This window comes from Carassius auratus, chromosome 22 (genome assembly GCF_003368295.1).
Source record: "Carassius auratus strain Wakin chromosome 22, ASM336829v1, whole genome shotgun sequence".
Classification (NCBI taxonomy): domain Eukaryota; kingdom Metazoa; phylum Chordata; class Actinopteri; order Cypriniformes; family Cyprinidae; genus Carassius; species Carassius auratus.
The window spans coordinates 19,271,832-19,290,608 of record NC_039264.1 but is presented as its reverse complement, the minus strand read 5'-3'; the positions used below and the strand labels follow the sequence as shown (position 1 = coordinate 19,290,608).

General features: G+C 41.1%; 1 protein-coding gene across 1 annotated transcript; it reads left to right on the top strand.

Moving 5' to 3' along the window:
* Positions 1-207: 207 nt before the first annotated feature.
* On the top strand, positions 208-8,372 carry LOC113039913 (vitellogenin-like). The gene is made up of 34 exons (XM_026198077.1): positions 208-262; positions 348-368; positions 474-625; positions 699-950; positions 1,034-1,195; positions 1,337-1,485; positions 1,587-1,737; positions 1,848-2,005; positions 2,089-2,254; positions 2,338-2,463; positions 2,549-2,767; positions 2,853-3,070; positions 3,150-3,247; positions 3,346-3,470; positions 3,602-3,703; positions 3,789-3,908; positions 4,049-4,235; positions 4,321-4,423; positions 4,503-4,688; positions 4,774-4,885; positions 4,967-5,159; positions 5,238-5,527; positions 5,614-5,658; positions 5,777-5,854; positions 5,952-6,158; positions 6,245-6,387; positions 6,480-6,618; positions 6,711-6,840; positions 6,931-7,111; positions 7,218-7,312; positions 7,399-7,493; positions 7,587-7,752; positions 7,844-8,005; positions 8,171-8,372. Exons 1-34 carry the CDS (start codon positions 223-225, stop codon positions 8,272-8,274), a joined length of 4,875 nt encoding a protein of 1,624 aa, XP_026053862.1. The 5' UTR covers positions 208-222; the 3' UTR covers positions 8,275-8,372.
* The last annotated feature ends 10,405 nt before the right edge of the window (positions 8,373-18,777 follow it).

Here is an 18,777-nt window from a genome sequence, read left to right as displayed (position 1 = left end):
CACTGTGGACTTCAACCTAAGGATGACCTAATGAGAGGACAGGGTAACCTAACCTCTAATTGATATCTATTTGTCAGCTAACCAAATAAAGCATAGTATTAGTTCAAAGATGCAATCATAGAAACATTTGTTAATCATTATTTTAGAATTATTATGTGGTCAGCAAAAAACAAAAACTATAAAGGACTGTCCTTTTCTTGCATTCTTCACAAACCACCAGCCATGAGAGCTGTTGTACTTGCCTTGACTGTAGCCTTTGTGGGTAAGTCAGATTTTTGAGTACTGTTATTATATTCAAAAACTTTATTTTCACGTTTTTGTCTCATTAACTTATTTGTTTCTTGTAGCGAGTCAACAGATTAACCTTGGTAAGTGTTGATTTGGTTTTCTTTTAAGCAAATTACTTGTACATCTACAACAGAATAAATGTCTTAAAACAGAATAAAATATAGTCAATATAAATTATGTTTCAGTCCCTGAGTTTGCCCCTGATAAGACCTATGTGTACAACTATGAGGCTCTACTCTTGGGTGGCCTTCCTCAAGAAGGTTTGGCCAGAGCAGGTATAAAGATCAACAGCAAGGTTCACCTCAGTGCTGTGACAGAGAACACCTTCTTGATGAAGGTAATTATAATCCCTGCTAACCACTACTGTTACAAGCAATCGCAATCATTTAAATGGAAAATGTCCCTTACAGCTCATGGAACCTGTAATCTACGAGTACGCTGGTATTTGGCCCAAGGATCCATTTTTTCCTGCCACTAAGCTCACCTCAGCATTGGCTGCTCAGCTTCAGATTCCCATCAAGTTTGAGTATGCTAATGGTGTGGTTGGAAAGGTATTTGCCCCTGCAGGAGTCTCCCCTACTGTACTGAACTTACACAGAGGTATCCTCAACATCCTTCAGCTCAACCTCAAGAAGACCCAGAACATCTATGAGCTGCAAGAGGTGAGAAAGTAATCCTAATTAAAAAAAAAATGTAAAAACTAATTTAAGTTCCGCAATCTTATTTTTTTGACTCGTCCTTCAAGGCTGGAGCTCAGGGAGTGTGCAGGACCCACTATGTCATCAGTGAGGATCCAAAGGCCAACCACATTACCGTAACCAAGTCTAAGGATCTGAGCCATTGCCAGGAGAGAATCATGAAGGACGTTGGCTTGGCATACACTGAGAGGTGTCATGGATGTACAAAGGTAAAGAAAAATAAATATTTAAAGTATTTCTCTTTTGACAACATGGACCAATTTTTTTTTTTTATGAATTATCTTGCACTTCTAAAAGATTTTCAATTAATTATTATCTAGAGTAAAATACTTATCTGTGTCTTTCAACAGAGGGTCAAGAGTCTGATTGAAACTGCAACTTACAACTACATCATGAAACCATCTTCCACTGGTGCACTGATCACTGAGGCAAAAGTTGAGGAAGTGCATCAGTTTTCACCCTTCAGTGAGATTTATGGTGCTGCCCAGATGGAAGCAAAGTATGTTTGATAAGCTGTGAAGTGGCAATATTTGTAACACATTTCATTATTTAAAAAAAACATGGTTCACTTACAAAAACAATTGTGTGTGTGTGTTACAGGCAAACCTTGGCTTTTGTTGAAATTGGGAAGACCCCTGTTGTTCCAAACAAAGCTGATTACATGGCACGTGGATCCCTGCAATACGAGTTTTCAACTGAGATTCTTCATACCCCCATACAACTCATAAACATTAACAATGCACCAGCACAGGTAAAGGTGTAGATTAATTTACTTGTAATGCATCAAAGCTTTTGATTGTAAAAAAAATCCATCCATATTGAACTGTCAAGAACTGATGCATGACCAATGCCTTTTTCTAGATTGTGGAGGTCCTGAAGCACTTGGTTGCGAACAATGTGGCCATGGCCCATGACGATGCTCCACTTAAGTTTGTTCAGCTCATTCAGCTCCTGCGTGCTGCCACCCTAGAGAATATTGAGGCTCTCTGGACTCAGTTCAAGAATGAACCAGTTTACAGGTAGAATTTTAAGGATAATGTTAACAAATTGTAGCTAAAGAGAATCTTTAAAAATTGTATCCATATAACAATGACTCTGTTAGGCGCTGGCTCCTGGATGCTCTTCCTTCTGTTGGCACACCAGTCATTGTAAAATTCATCAAGGAGAAGTTCCTGGCTGGTGAACTTACCCTTCCAGAGTTCATTCAGGCTCTTGTGGTTGCTCTGCAAATGATCACTGCTGATTTGGAGAGCATACAGTTGACAGCTGTGGGTATATATAATTAGACAAAAGTTTTGTTTTATGTATGTTGACAAAACCAAACAAATCATTTTCATATCCTTTTGAACAGAGTTTGGCTATTCATGAGAAACTCTCCACAATCCCAGCTCTCCGTGAAGTTGTAATGCTTGGATATGGTTCCATGATTGCCAGGCACTGTGTTGCAGTTCCCACTTGCTCTTCTGAGCTTCTCGGGGTAAACAGTTCAAGCCTTAAATATCTGATAGGGATTTGCCATTTGCTGTTTTCTTATTGTACTGTATGTGTATCACATTCCTCAGCCCATTCATGAGATTGCTGCACAGGCCATTTCTAAAAATGACATTCCTGAAATCACATTGGCTCTTAAAGTTCTGGGCAATGCTGGTCACCCTGCTAGTCTTAAACCCATCATGAAGCTCCTGCCAGGACTGAGAACTGCAGCTACATCTCTGCCCCTTAGAGTCCAGGTTGATGCCATCTTGGCCCTGAGGAACATTGCCAAGAAAGAACCCAAACTGGCAAGTGTCAGACATTGTATGAATGAATTATTGTAAAATGGCCCATTTTCTTCCAATAATAAACTGACCTTGTTTCTTGCCACAGGTTCAGCCAGTTGCCCTGCAGCTTGTGTTGGATAGAGCTCTCCACCCAGAAGTGCGCATGGTTGCTTGTATCGTGTTGTTTGAAACCAAGCCCTCAGTGGCTCTCATGTCAAGTCTTGCTGGTTCTTTAAAGACTGAAACTAACATGCAGGTTGCGAGTTTTACCTATTCCCACATCAAGTCCTTGACCAGAATCACTGCTCCCGACATGGCAGCTGTGTAAGTAAAATTATTTGTTTGTTTTATATAATCTCTTCACATGATCAGAAGCTGACATTAAGCTGTTTATCCATTTTAGTGCTGGTGCAGCTCATGTTGCTATCAAGCTTTTGAGTCCCAAGCTGAACAGGCTTAGTTGGCATTTCAGCAGAGCCTTCGAGTTTGACATCTATCAGAGTAAGGCTTGAAAACTAAGGCATTTGTAATGTATCTCTTCATAAGATTTCATAAAATACATACCCATTAATGGTATTCTTACCTTTGTTCCTGTGCAGCTCCTTTTATGGTTGGAGCTGCTGGGAGTGCCTACATGATCAATGATGCTGCAACCATCCTGCCCAGAGCTGTTGTAGCTAAAGCACGTGCTTATCTGGCTGGAGCTGCAGCTGATGTTCTTGAGGTGGACTGCCTACCAAAAATATTACAAATCATTACTTTATTTTCACCAATTTTATCGATTGTATTATTGAAATCGAATTTATTGTTTTACAATCTTTTGATAGTCTTCTCTCAATTGCTACTTTGAAACAGATTGGTGTGAGAACTGAAGGAATCCAGGAGGCTCTTCTGAAATCTCCTGCTGCAGATGAAAGTGTTGACCGTATCACAAAGATTAAGCGCACCCTGAGAGCAGTAAATTATTCGAATTTTATTGTTTGCTAATGAATTTAAGACATGACATTAAATATAATCCCATGATTTCTGTATGCTCCTTCAGCTCATAAATTGGAAGGCTTTGCCAACCAGTCAGCCACTGGCTTCAGCCTATATCAAACTGTTTGGACAGGAGGTGGCTTTTGCCAGAATTGACAGGACCCTCATTGAACAAGCAATATCGGTACTGTGTTCAAGTTCATGTATCCTCTTTTATGAGCATAACTCTAAAGTCAATTTCTCCCTGACTTATTCATTCAGATGTTAGATTCTTAAATTCTTTTTAGATTTATTTTGTGCCTTCTCATTAATAATATCCCCCAGCTTTCCACTGGACCCAAATCACGTGAACTGTTGAAGGCGGCTCTTAAAGCTTTGCAGGAAGGAATTGCTTTGCAGTATGCCAAACCTCTGCTTGCAGCTGAAATGCGTCGTATCTTGCCAACAGCAGTTGGTTTGCCCATGGAGCTCAGTTTCTACACTGCTGCCGTTGCTGCTGCATCCATCAATGGTGAGATTTTTTTTTCTCTTAGAATTTTTCCATGGAAATGAGGGAGCCACCTCTTAGTTTTATATTGTTTTGTTCATCCTTCTAGTTAAAGCCACCATTACACCTCCTCTCCCTGAGGAGATTGAGACCATGACTGTTGAACAGCTGAAGAAGACTGATATTCAACTCCAAGCTGAAGCTAGACCAAGGTTCACTTTTACAAATGCATTAAAGACCGTATGCAAACTTGGTTTTCAAAAATATAACCTCTCTTATTCTTATTTTTAGTATTGCTCTCCAGACCTTTGCTGTGATGGGAGTGAACACTGCCTTGATCCAAGCTGCTGTTATGGCGAGAGGAAAGATCCGTATAATTGCTCCTGGAAAAGTGACTGCAAGAGCAGACATTCTCAAGGGCAACTACAAGGTGGAGGCTCTGCCTGTTGAGGTTCCTGAACATATTGCTGCTCTGAGGTAACAAGATCTCAGTCATGCCAGCATTGCAGCAATGAATATGGAATATCTCTACAAATTTAAGTTTTCTCCAATATTTTGATAGCTTTGAGACTCATGCTGTGGCCAGAAATATTGAAGATCCTACTGCTGCGAGGATTGTTCCATTGGTGCCGGAGTTGTCACTGCAAAACCGCCAGAGACATCTTGCTGGATCGGTAAGCCACACATGTACTGTATACTGCATATGGAAGTATGAAAAGACTTCTTTTGATGTTACGATGCTTTTTTTTTTTTAGTCCTCTGAAATCTTTGATCCTGAGATGCCACGTGATGCTCCTGCTCCATTTGACAAGACTCTCTGTCTTGCTGTCCCATACATTGAAATCAAGGGATGCGTTGAGGTGCACTCTCACAATGCTGCTTTTATTAGCGATGCTCCTCTGTTCTACATAATTGGACACCACTCAGCACGTGCTACAGTGGCAAGAGGTATTTTTAGAAAAAATACTTAAATTTGCATGATGTATTTCCAGATAATGATAATTAGTTTTGTCGTTTTGGCTTTAGGGGAAGGTCCTACAGTTGAAAGACTGGAGCTTGAAGTCCAAGTTGGTCCTAGAGCTGCCGAGAGGCTCCTTAAGCAAATCAGTCTCATTGATGAGGAGACTGCAGAAGGAAAGGCTTTCCTGTTGAAACTGAAGAAAATCCTGGAGACTGAAGATAAAAACAGGTCTGTCTCTTCTGAAAGCAACAGCAACAGCAACAGCAACAGTAGCAGCAGCAGCAGCAGGAGCAGCAGGAGCAGTAGGAGCAGCAGCAGTTCAGGCTCTTCAATGTCCAGCTTTCGTGTGAGCAAGGTGAGGACCAGGGATCTTGCTTGGCAGCTAACATTTTTATCATCAGTCTCTCATTTTTTCCCCCATCTTTTCTTATGGGATTTTAGACTGCCAAACCCATGGATCCCTTCAAGAAATTCCACAAAGATCAGGCAATTACTAAATAATACTTTGTACTCATTACTTTTCAAAAATAACATGTTTGTGTATCTTTATTTGGAGAGCCGGAGTTCCTTCTAGTTCAGTTAATATTATACAAAAACTTTGCAGTATATGGCACACCATGGATCCTCAAAGGCAGTTAGCAGTGGAAGCGCTGCATCTAGTTTGGAGCGTATCCAGAAACAGGTGAATCGATATCTGTGATTTGTTTCGTCCATAACAAAATCTACAAAATAATTTCAAACTTCTTGAATGAAGTTTAAATGCTTGTTCATTCTTTCAGGCTAAATATCTTGGGGATGCTATTCCACCTGTTTTTGCTATCATTGCCCGTGCTGTTAGAGTAGATCACAAGTTGTTGGGTTACCAGCTTGCAGCCTTCTTTGACGAGCCAACTTCAAGGGTGCAGCTCATTGTTTCATCCATTGCTGAGAATGACAACTGGAAGTTGTGTGCTGATGGTGTCCTTCTGAGCAAGCACAAAGTCACTGTAAGATCATTTAGCTGGAATTCCTAAAAAAAGGTCTAATTCCATTCTTGATGATCTTGATGACTGCTGTACATTTTTATCTGCAGACCAATGTTGCCTGGGGTACAGAGTGTCAACAATATGCAGTCATTATGAAAGCTGAAGCTGGAATCCTTGGAGAATTCCCTGCTGTCCGTCTAGAGTGGGAATGGGAGAGGCTTCCAAATTTAATCACCAACTATGCCAAAAAGTAAACACCATGATCAAAAACTATTTTGTGATAACTGCATACATTTTATTTTTTAAATATTTTCCCCCACTTACATATAACTTTTTAAACAGGCTGTCTAAGCATATTCCTATGGCAGCATTACAATCAGGGTTCAGGTTTGAAAGAGCCACAAACAGTGAGAAAGAAATTGAACTGACTGTGGCCTTGCCCAGTAAAAGGTCCCTGAATGTCATAGTAAGGGTTCCAGAGGTGAGTGGGCAGTAATATTTAAACTATGACTCACTCAGAGATAAAATAAGAAAAAGTACTGTAAATATTGTAACAAATTTCTGCTGTTTTAGATGACACTGTCGAGGATGGCTATTCCCCTCCCTGTCACTGTACCCATCAATCCAGATGGATCTCTTTCTATTTATATTGATCAAGACATTATGTTCAGAGTCCAGAATTATATCTATGATCACACCGCAGGTACAAATATATAACATGACTTACATGACCTAAATATATTCTAAAACCATTCATAACCACACTTGTTTTTTATTTCCTTTTTTTTTTAAGCAAAATGCAGCATGATACAAGACACAATCACTACGTTCAACAACAAGAGGTACAAGAACGAAATGCCCATTTCTTGCTACCAAGTCTTGGCTCAGGACTGTACACCTGAGCTGAAATTTGTTGTTCTCTTGAAGAAGGATGAGTCTGAAAAAAACCACCTGAACATTAAACTTGCTGACATGTAAGTTCACTGTCTTGTTAACTGGTAGCCATATAATATGCAGGTTTTCTTACTGTGGTTATCATTTCATCACCACTGCACTGAGTAAATCACCTGTCTTTAACAGCAATGTCGATCTGTATGCTTTGGGCAACCAAGCAAAAGTTAAAATTAATGAAAGGGAAGTGCCCATCAGCAGCCTTCCCTACCAGCATCCCTCAGGTAGGTTCTAGTGTCCATGTGGTCTCCTTGAATAACTTCACATAACATGTTCAGCTAATGTAAATTAAATTGCCCTTCTTGTTTAGGCTCCATTCAGATAAGGGAGAAGGCTGATGGTTTGTCACTTTATGCTTCTGGTTATGGGCTTCAGGAAGTCTACTTTGACAGTGGTCATTGGAAGGTGACTGCAAGTTAATAAGCATTTATCAGCTACTGTGTTTCTGCAACAAAAACCCGTCATCCAGAGTTTGAGTATGTCATTTTTCATTTATAGATCCAAGTTGCAGACTGGATGAAAGGACGGACTTGTGGAATCTGTGGAAAGGCTGATGGAGAGATCAGACAGGAGTATACCACACCCAGTGGATACCTGACCAAGAGTCCAGTCAGCTTTGCCCACTCATGGGTGCTTTCTGCTGAGAGCTGCCGTGATGCCAGCCGTAAGATTTGTCTGACACTGTGTATTACAAAAACAGCATAGCATCCATTTTAAAGATATTTAAAAAAAAATTAATCTGTTTCCTCAATCAGAATGCCGCATGAAACTTGAATCTGTAAAGCTGGAGAAGCAGGTGATATTGAATGGCCAGGAATCTAAATGCTACTCTGTTGAGCCTGTGCTGCGCTGTCTGCCAGGCTGTGCACCAATCAGAACCACCCCTGTCACTATTGGATACCACTGCCTTTCCACACGTAAGTGAAGGCTGACATGACTTTAGTCCAGTGATTTTCACCTGGTTTTGCTTTACAAAACATATTTTACATCTTAAAAAGCAAAATGATTAACATAGGCTAAGTGTGAAAATATCTAATTTTGGTTTCTAAACATCATATGCATTTTATCATTCTGTGTTACAGTCTCTAACCTCAACATGCTTGATGGAGTCTATGAGAAGAGTGTAGACTTGAGAGAGACTACAGATGCTCATCTGGCCTGTCGCTGCAGTGAACAGTGTGCTTAAACCCACTTATTGGCTCAGTAGTACCTAATACAACACTTTTTGAAGCTGCTGTAAAATAATGCCTCATTTTCAATAAATGTGAACAAGCATTCTGAAAATTTGTCTAAAGACTACGTTTTTATCAACCGGTGCACAATATTTCCTACAGTTGTCTACTTCTGTTGTAACCACTATAAATATTGAGGGAACACACAACAATGGGTTTTCAATGACAGATTGTCATAATATTTTAAGAGCACTAAAAATAATAAAAGCTACACATACTGCTAAATACTACCTAACCTGAACCTCTCAGATACTGAATAGTAAGGCATTTACCTACACAAACTAAATTAGTGAAAACTAGTATAAATAGTTTTTTGAGTTATAGAACTGTCTTCAAAATGGTACCACCTGAATCAGCTGTTCATAAAAAACTCTCACCCATGTAATAATTTTCCTTTGTATCACTGCTACTTTCGCTCTTTTAATTCAAGCATGAATTGGGTATTACCACCATCTTGAGTCTCGAAGTGCATGTCAAGTGAAAATGGCCTCTGAGAACTATTTTGAGACATGTTTGAACTATTTTAAGCATTTTAAAGCAAGAAGAAAAAAACACTGATTCAAAGAAAAATAAACCTGTTAGTCAGTTAGTAGTAATAAACCCAATGCCATCTTTAATGTTTATCTTGCACAGGGATCCACACAAATCTTTGATCTTAAAAAAAAAATAAATGGAATAGTATTGGCTGAAATGAAGGTGAAGGTAGTGATGTAACATTTTTTTGATAATTCATCTTTTCATCACATACTGTTTGAGGAAGGACACATGGAAGATTGCTTACTAGTTGTCTGCCGTTTGGTTTGTTATTGTAGCCCAGTGTATCTTTATTTTTCTGTTTATAATCTATCTTAATATCCCTGTGTCATATAATTATCACCATACTTCTGATATTATATAAAAAACTAATTTTAAATTATTAATAATCTAAACTTTAGCTCTGCGCATTAGCATTTTGTTAGCCTGTTAGCTTGTCATTCACACAAGTGATGTGTTTTTCATGAACGGTTCTTTCAATTTGAACTAATCTTTATTGTGACTTGGGAGCGATGAGTCATCTCGGAAAGGGATTCGTTTATGTGCAGCATCCTATTAGTTCTTTACGGGAAACAGAAATTATTTTTTTAGTTTACCTGTGAGTCTTCTGGTTTGGGTTTGAGTCATTTGTTAATCCCTTTAAAGACTCTATGCTGTCTGCACCAGAAGGTGAAATTATTAGTTCACTTCATTAGTCTTCGGGTCTGAGTCATTCGTTCTTTTGTCATGTGATGTGACAGCAGTATTGGATACAGAAATTAGTTAATAATTCCCTACCTTCCTTACAGTCACATTTACAGCCGTGTAATGTTTTTCGAGTGTCAAATTGAAGCTTTTTTATTTTTCACAATTCATACATTTGTGAATTTCTATCATGATGTTAACATTGAGTGTGGTAATTAAACATTATCCATATGATGAGTAAATATCACTCTGATGAAGCAAAGATACCTACATATCATAACAGCATAAAGTTAATAATATGTAATGTTCGTATCAAATAATGAGTGGGGAAGTGGGCACATGACAAAAGAAACAAAAGAACAAATCAAGCCCAAGTACTTGAGAAATGAACTTCAAAACTGAGGTGCAAGGACATCTGTAAAATATGTAACATATGGGAGATGCTACAGACAGGGAAATCAGTTCAGGAACTAGATGGCTCAAGTGAGTAGGTTTGGGGATACCAGCTAAGCGTGCAGACACCAGCGGTGCATCCCTCAAACTGGATACCAGTCTGTCACACAGAAAAAAATAACCTGTAAAAAATCTGAATGTAACAGACAGGACATGACAAGACTCTGGACGATCAGCTGTGATTTGACTCTGGACAAACAGCTGAGACGTGTCTTGATTCTGGAAGACCAGTTGAAATGTGATGTGACTCTGGACGTTCAGCTGAGACATGCCTTGACTCTGGACGATCAGCTAAAGCCTGGTTCACACTACAGGAGTTTTAAAATCATAACCGATTTTGAAATCTGGTTGCAACACACACATGAGGAGAATCTTTACAGATTATCTTCCCTCAAATATAAAAACATACAAACACTACAAGATTTGAACACCGTGGCACATCACACACTGCAAGATATTATTAAGATTATCGTGCCAGAGGGAGTGCCTCACGTGATCGCCACTGAAGTTTTTTATTTTATTTACTTTTTTAGCATGCTAGCTTTGTGCACGCACCCGGTGCATACAAAACTGAAGAGACTTCACTCCAGCACTTCTCTTTCTCCTTACAGTTGTGATGCATTTTTTGCCACATTATACAGACAGTTGTGTTATTACAAAATGTCAAGAAACAGTTTCCTCTATCTCCACTATCCAACGAAGCTGCACATCAGCTATTTTGCCCATTGGCTGTGAAAGTACTGACGTAATCATATAGCCATCATCATCCCGATTTAAATCTTAAATATCAAACATGTTTGATAATAATCGTGGCTGCCCCGATTTCTGTGCGAGCAGATCGGGAGGTGCAAGATTCGATCGGTGAACACATTACCAGATAATCCATGTAGAGCATCGGGACAGATCAAGGTGCATGACAAGATGTTTGCTCCGAGTCTCGGGAGGGGGAAATCGGGGCTAATTCGGGCTAAAAATCCTGCAGTGTGAGTCAGGTTTAAGATGTGACATGACAATTGCCAATGTCCACATTAAAAGCTGCTGGATCCTTGTGGGGCTGAGTACCCTGTTACGGAGAGAACAGCAATTCTGTTAAGGAGAGACACCAACCTAAACAGATCAACAATCATCTGTTGGAACTTCTGCTAAAGCCAACTCTTTCTCCAGAACAGGGGGGTATGTTGTGGCCAAAACATCCTTCCGGAGCTGGACCTTCAAGGCAGAGCGATGGATGCATCTGACCCTTTCCAAATCATCCAGTGATTAATTTGGTATATACCGACCCACCCTCTTTAGGTGATTTTATGACCTGATACACCACCGGGCTCCACAGGTCCTGGATTTTATGGCGACCTCTAATGCCATACTCTCGTAAATAGACTAACTGGCCCTCCCCCAGTGGTGCATCATGGACATGGGCATCATGTAGCGCCTTATGGCGACCAGCAGCTGTTTCCAGTTTTCCCAAGCCCCTTCAAAAGCCACCTAAAGCCTGGCCTCATGTTCCCTCATCCACTCATGTATACTACCGGCCCCAATCTCCTGGACTCTGCCCAAGAGGGAGTCCACCTGGGAGCCTTGGCTCTTGTCCAAACATTATAAAGTATGGGGATTTGTCAGTTGCCTGATGATGGGTAGTGTTGTAACAGAACAACACTTGTGGGAGGCAGGCGGCCCAATCCATCTTCCGGGACACCGGCAAGGTACGTAATAGGTTGTGCAATGCCCTATTAAAGTGCTCGCACTGCCCATTCCCTGTTGGATGATAGGGAGTAGTGCAAGACTTTTCCACCTTATATAATACACAAAGCTGCTGTAACAGGGAGGACTCAAAGTTATGGCCCTGATCCGAATGGATCCGACTAGGGACACCAAACTTATAAAACCACTCAACCACCAATACTTGGGCTACGGTCTCCACCCATTGATCTTGTGTAGGCACAGCCAAGGTATACTTTGTAACAACGTCGGTCATGACAAGCACATTCTCCAGCCCCGACCGTGTTGGTTCCAACACAGTAAAATCTATGGCCAAAATTTAATTCGGCCTTGAGGCCAGAATATGGCCCATGAAGCTATTGGGAAGGAGTTGTGTATCCTTAGCAGCCTGACACTGTTCACACTCCCTACACCATTTTGCCACATCTGATGTCAAACCTGACCAAAAACAGCGCTGACGCACTAATTCAGTGGTGCGTTTCACCCCTTGGTGCCCATGCTCCTGGTGTAACTGTGTCAACACTTCGTGATGTAATAGTGATGGTAAAACCACCTGTAACAGCTCTTCGCCACCATCCGAGCTGAAGACTCTACAGTACAATACTCCGCCCCGCTCACAAAAGCGACTCCATTGACGCAGAAAATTCAGCTGCCGATGCTCCTCAAAACTAGGGGGAACCCCACGCCTCCAAAACCTCAATACCTCAATTATAACAGGGTTTTCCTCCTGCAAGGCCTGCATGTCCAAAGCCAAACTAGGCAAAACAGCGACTGCTGCTTGAGACACCACTCCTATCTCTCCAGCCTGCCTTACAATGGCTGGGAGAGCTGTACCAGGCAGTACTTTTCCAACTCACCCCGACTGGAAGGACCCTGTCGGGATAGTGCATCTGCATTCCGATTTCTCCTTCCAGCGCGATACCTTAGCACAAAATCAAAGGTGGCCAATTATGCAGCCCATCGCTGCTCTGTGGCCCCAAGCTTGGCAGTAGTCAGGTGGCTGAGGGGATTGTTATCAGTGAAGACAACACACCTCTGCCCCAGCAGATATTCTCTGAACTTCTCAGTCATTGCCCACTTAAGCGCCAGAAATTCCAACTTCGTAGAGCTGTAATGTGACATGTATGTGACATTTTGTGCTCAGTGGGCCTAAGACTGCGGCAAGCATAGGTTATGGGCCGTACCTTCCCTCCCTGTTCCTGAGACAACACTGCCCCCAACCCTCCATGGCTAGCGTCTACTTCCAAGATAAAAGGAAGGGATAAGTCAGCATAAGCCAATACCGAGGCAGAGGTGAGCCTATTCTTCAACTCATCAAAGCTCACCTGACACTGTTCAGTCCATGCCATACCATCGGCTTGAGTCCTGGATTTACGACCAGCAAATTCAGCTACTAAACGGTGGAGAGGTGCAGCCAACTTGGCAAAACCCTCCACAAACCGCCTATAGTAGCTTGCAAACCCCCGAAACGACCAGAGGTCTACGACATCTATAGGGCGCTGCCATTGCTTTACTGCCTCTATCTTGCTTGGATCCGTCGACACTCCTCTGGCAGAAATTACATGTCCCAGACAGCTTACCTCTTGCTGAAAAAACCTACACTTTAGCCTTCAACCCCTCTCACTCCAACCGACTTAAAACCACCTCTAACCTCTCTAGATCTTGTGTCACGGAGGAAGAAAACACCACTATGTCATCCATGTATAAAAGAAGAGACTGACACTGCTAATCCCCAAATACCCTCTCCATCAACCTCTAGAAGGTGCTTGGGGCATTACAGAGCCCGAACGGCATGCGATTCCATTTGAAAAGACCAAAGGGTGTACAGAAAGTGGTCTTTTGTTTATCCCCCTCCGTAACAGGAACCTGATTGTACCCACTGGCAAGGTCAATGGTGGAAAACCATGTGCCCCTGTCAGTGAGTCCAAAGTTTCCTCTATGCGTGGCAGCGGGAAAGCATCTTTTTGGGATTTTGCATTTAGCTGACGATAGTCTACGCTAGGGCTGAACGATATATCGTTATCGTATCTATATCTAGATATGAACTTTCAAGATATTAATATCGAAAAAAGCAACGATATAGACGATATAGATTTCCCCTCTCCGCGCTTGCCCTGCATACAACTCTGGCAGTCACAACAAACATCAGTTTTACGTGTGCCCTTGACTGCACCGCTAAAGCCAGCGTGCACACATTAGGGACGTGGGAACTATATTGTGATGGGGGGCGGCGTTTCCATGGTGACGCATCATTGCTTGTCACGTGACACACTGCAGCAGCAACAGCGCTGAATGAATGATGATCTGCTTTTATATAATTTTTCCTTTTTTATTCAGAATATTCACAAATGTGTTAGTTATGGCATGAAATATCTGATATTCCGATTGTCAAATACATGCAAGTGGAAGTATATTGTTGTATAAACACCTTTATAACGATCGCGTTAGTTGAGCTGTATGCGCGATGGGCGTCGCTGTGTTAGTTTGTGCCGCAGACGCAGTTCAAAGAATCAGATCTGTTGGATTTACAACCTCTATGTTTACAACACGTGAATTCATCTACTTCTCCCGAAATACTTAAAAGTAAGTGGCTGGTGAACTGGGAATAGAATATGTAAACACTGAAGTTACTTACACAATGTGTATCTGGTATGAATAAAACGTGTCGAATTATAATGGAAAGGATTATTATTACCTCTTCCATAGACATCAGTGTGTATTTTATAAACTCTAAATGTATTGTTTTAAATGTATCGACAAAGTAGTACCTCAGTACGGGAGGGCCGGTGACCACGCTGAGGAAACTGCATCCCTGCAACATTCTGAGTGAGTTTATCTAATTGCTGCTACTGTGATTTCAACATCTCCCGCAGCTCCCTCATCTCTGACTGAGAATGCCCGTGCACCCCAAACTGGATGCCATAAGCCATTGGAACTGACTGACTCCTACTCCTCGCTCCCCCTGGCATCCCCTCCTGTTCCCACCTAATCACTTCCCCACGCATTTCTAATATAGTAGAAGCAGGCTGGCGGCAAACTAATTGCTTCAGTTTCCGGCGGAGGGCACTATCAGCGACATATTTGACAAACTGATCACGCAACACAATATCGGCATCAGGGACAGCATTAGGAGATTGTTGTTTAACCCTCTTCAGGAGAGTCATCAAAGCCAGGGAAAACTCTAACAGAGATTCCCCATCTTGCTGTCTCCTGGAAAAAAATGCTTCTTGGACTGCTACATATGAATGAGAGCAGCCATACAACTCACATAAAATCTTCATAATCATATCTGGATCTCCCCGTTCCCCACTGGGGCGATGTCTAATCTCCTCCCTCGCTTCACCTTCTAGGTGGTCAAAGAGGACCACATGCAAGCCTCAGCCTCCTCCACCCACTCATCAATACCTATACCAGAGTTGCCAGTAAATTTTGGACACCGTCTATCTCTAGGCACAAAGACAAACCGTTCTGGTATGACTAAATCAGCCTCAACTGGTTGGGGTAGACCAGATGCAGTTTCTGTAGCAACAGGAACAAAACTAGGGCCAGGTCACTCGCGCTCCCGACGCAAACGGTCATTGTCTGCTTTCAACTGTGCCACTAATGCTCGCAACTCCTGCATCTCATCCTCCATACTTGTCATGGCCACAATTAAAGATTACACCCTGCCTAAAAGGTCAGAACACATGCTGCTGTTTTGCTTCTGAGGGAAAATACAAATATTAAATGCAAAAATTATGCCCACGTCTCACTCAGGAAGATCCTTGCCCAACCAGGTAAACCCTGCCGACTACGCCAAAGTGTGGTGGATATTACAGATCTTAAATTTTACTAAGCCACAACTAGTTTCATCCGACCACGCCACCCTGGTGGGGGGCCAGGGAAATACTCCCAATTAGGACACACAGGTACGTCTTACCAATTGAGGGAAGGGAATTAAGTGAGACATGACTAACAATAATAATAATAAAAAAAAAATATTATAAGAACATTAAAATTCTCTCTTCCGGCACATTTAAGTTTATAAAAATTATTCTCCAGGGCCAGGTTTAGTGGGAACAGGGCAGGCTGGCTGCAACTCTGGGGATCATCTAAACCCACCTAGATTCACACCAAGTCAACCACAGCACTCACACCCTGTAGAAAGAGTACACAAACATACACGGCACCCTGTGAAGCTCCCAAAGAAGAGTGGCTAGCCTCCCCTGCTCCACACAGAGTCCTCACTGGCTCCTGGAGAAGATAATAAACACATTAACCAAAAATTACAAACTACAGTGAATAAAAACAAACAAATTACTTTTACAAAACACTGGACGTGGTCACTTTAGTACTCAGGCCTCCTAATTGGCACAGGATACAGCTGGCACAAGCAGCAGTGCCTAAAGGGCACCAGAAAGTTCAAGACCGTAAACTAAGGACTATAACCTTTACATTGACCCAGTAAAATGCATTGGACCGAACCAGAAAATAAACAATTGTACAATAAGTAGACAAAAACAGCAAATTAACACTGTTTGTTAAAGAAATAAACTACAAAAAAAAAAAAAGGAAATGAAAATGTCCAGAAGCAAAACAGCAGCGGTGTCACGTGTAGGGTCTTCAGCAAGGGATCAGCTTAGAGATTGTGATTTTCCATTTCCTCTTTTACATTAACAAAGAAAAACATTAACCTAGAATCTAAACCCCATGAGAGAGAAAGGGAAAGAAATACTTACATTTACGGTTGAATGAAGACCAAACGCAAAGCTATATGGTTACTCCAACAAAGTGCCAAGTCTCAATGCAACAGCTAGCATTCGAACACCTGCTTTTTTAGCAATTACTGAATGTAACACACACACAAATTCCATAGTTGCAAGTGATCAAAGAATTTAGTATTTCACCAATCATACCTACGAACTCTGCCACAAAGCCGATGCCACCAGCCTCACTCTAACCAAACGGCCACCTAGATTCTTAAGGGAAACGCCAAGGAGAGGAGAACCCAGAATCATTAGGATAACATTACACCCATCAAAATAAGAGTCCTTATATAGTATGGCCGCTTTCACCTCATTGGTCTGCCAATCACACCCCAACCGGGGCCAACAGCAGATAGAATAATTAACGTGCCACAATAGGAAGCATGCAGATCCATATGCAAAGCTTTATTTAACAGACATGGTCAAAAACAGGCAAGGGTTGACAACAACAGCAGAAATAGCACAGGCAAGATAAGAGAGAGTATTCCAGAGACAGGCGTGTGTCAAATGACAGTGAACGTAATCCAGAGGGCGAGGCAAGCGGGCAATCCACAAACAAGCAATAGTCCAGGCAAGGTTCAAACATAGTCTGAAACGACAAGACAAAGGGAAAATCCATTACAGACAAAAGATCAGGTAACAGGCGTTGAACAAGACTTAGACTAAGAACTAGAACTGGGAACTGGCTCTGTGATGTAGCTATCGCTAACACAGTGATACATTAAACAATACTCGGCCCTGAACAGTGGACAGGGCCTCATATTTAAAGTGTGTGTGATTGGTTGCAAGTGAGTGTGTGGTCAGTTGGATGAAACATGGGAAATGTTGTCCAAAGTGATGTTTGAAAGTCTGTGTGACATGAGTGTCTATATAACAGGAAAATATAATTGACCTCTGGTGGCAAGGGAACAGAAATCCATGAACAGGATAGTTACAAAGTTCAGCTTGTGCGCAGTCATATTACATGTGCACTAATGCTCACTCTGAATTAGTGCACTATTGCTATTTTTTATTTTAATTTTTTACAAATAACATGACACAATGCCTTGCGAATGTATTATTACCCCTCCTTTTTTCAAGTTTTATATTGCTGCCTTATGTTAAACTGCTTTAAATGACTTTTCAACCCACACATCAATCTACACCCCATACACCATAGTGACAAAGTTAAAATAGAATTGTCACAACAATTTGTGAATTTATAAAAAAAAAAAAATACTTATTTAAGTACATTACATAAGTATTTGTACCCTAAACTTAGTGGCTGGGCCACTCAAGGGCATTCAAGTTTGTCTTTAAGCCATTCTTTTGTGTACTTAGAATCATTGTCCTGTTGGAAGATGAACCTTCTGCCTAGTCCGAGGTTGTGAATGCCATGGACTAGGTTTTCAGTAAGGCTATCTCTGAATTTTGGTGTGATGAGCTTTCCTTCTACTGATGAGTCCCTCAGTCCCTGTCACTGAAAAACAGCCCCACTTTAATGCTGGGACGGTACTGTGGAAGGGATTAGCAATGCCTGGATTCCTCCAAACATGATGCTTGCAATTGAGGTTCATCAGACCAGAGAATCTTGTTCCTGGAAGTCTGAGGGTCCAATAGGGCATTTATTTTTTTTATTTTTTTAGCAACATACTGAATGCAAGAGAAGTAGACTCTGCTGTATAATACAGTATGCAAGTGGTGTGATAGCGTTATTTTTCATTGGATTTGATTTTGAATTAGACTAAATTGGATTACATGATTTGATATAAAATGTTTGAATGAAATAAAAAAGAGTGGGTAGCTGGCATAATAATGGGGGCAAAATAAATATTTTTAAGAGGTAAATTTTATTACCAAAATAAATTAATGTGCAAAATTGTTAAATGACCATGTTTTCAACAGGTATTCAACAGTAAGTAGTGAAATAGGTTGTAAAATTTGCATTATGTATTAATTATGGCCAATTAGAACATATAGGACCACAGAAAAAATGCTAGTCAATCATATCATGACAACCCGGGCTGGCTGTGTCACAAACACATATTCCTAAACATTTCTTGTTACTTTAAATTATTTATATGAAGAATAATACATTTTAAAAAAACAATTACAATATTTCAAGTAAAACTGTGACATGGTTTGATGACATGAGCATAAGGTAACCTAACCTTAAACTGATAGTCTAATGCCAAATCTGTCAACACTGTGGACTTTGATAGCACAAAAAACAACAAAAAGGAAAAAAAAATGCATTGAAATACTGCCATGTAAATAAAACTGGCCTACTCAATAGAATAGTAGCAACTCACAGGACAGTGGAGACCATCACAGGACCATGGTCTT

What these genes read in the sequence shown, in the direction of transcription:
- LOC113039913 (XM_026198077.1), top strand. Translation starts at nt 223, where the DNA reads ATGAGAGCTGTTGTACTTGCCTTGACTGTAGCCTTTGTGG. An exon ending in GCTCCCGACATGGCAGCTGT is followed by an intron (nt 3,071 to 3,149) that starts GTAAGTAAAATT and finishes TATCCATTTTAG; the next exon opens with TGCTGGTGCAGCTCATGTTG. An exon ending in ATACCACTGCCTTTCCACAC is followed by an intron (nt 8,006 to 8,170) that starts GTAAGTGAAGGC and finishes TCTGTGTTACAG; the next exon opens with TCTCTAACCTCAACATGCTT.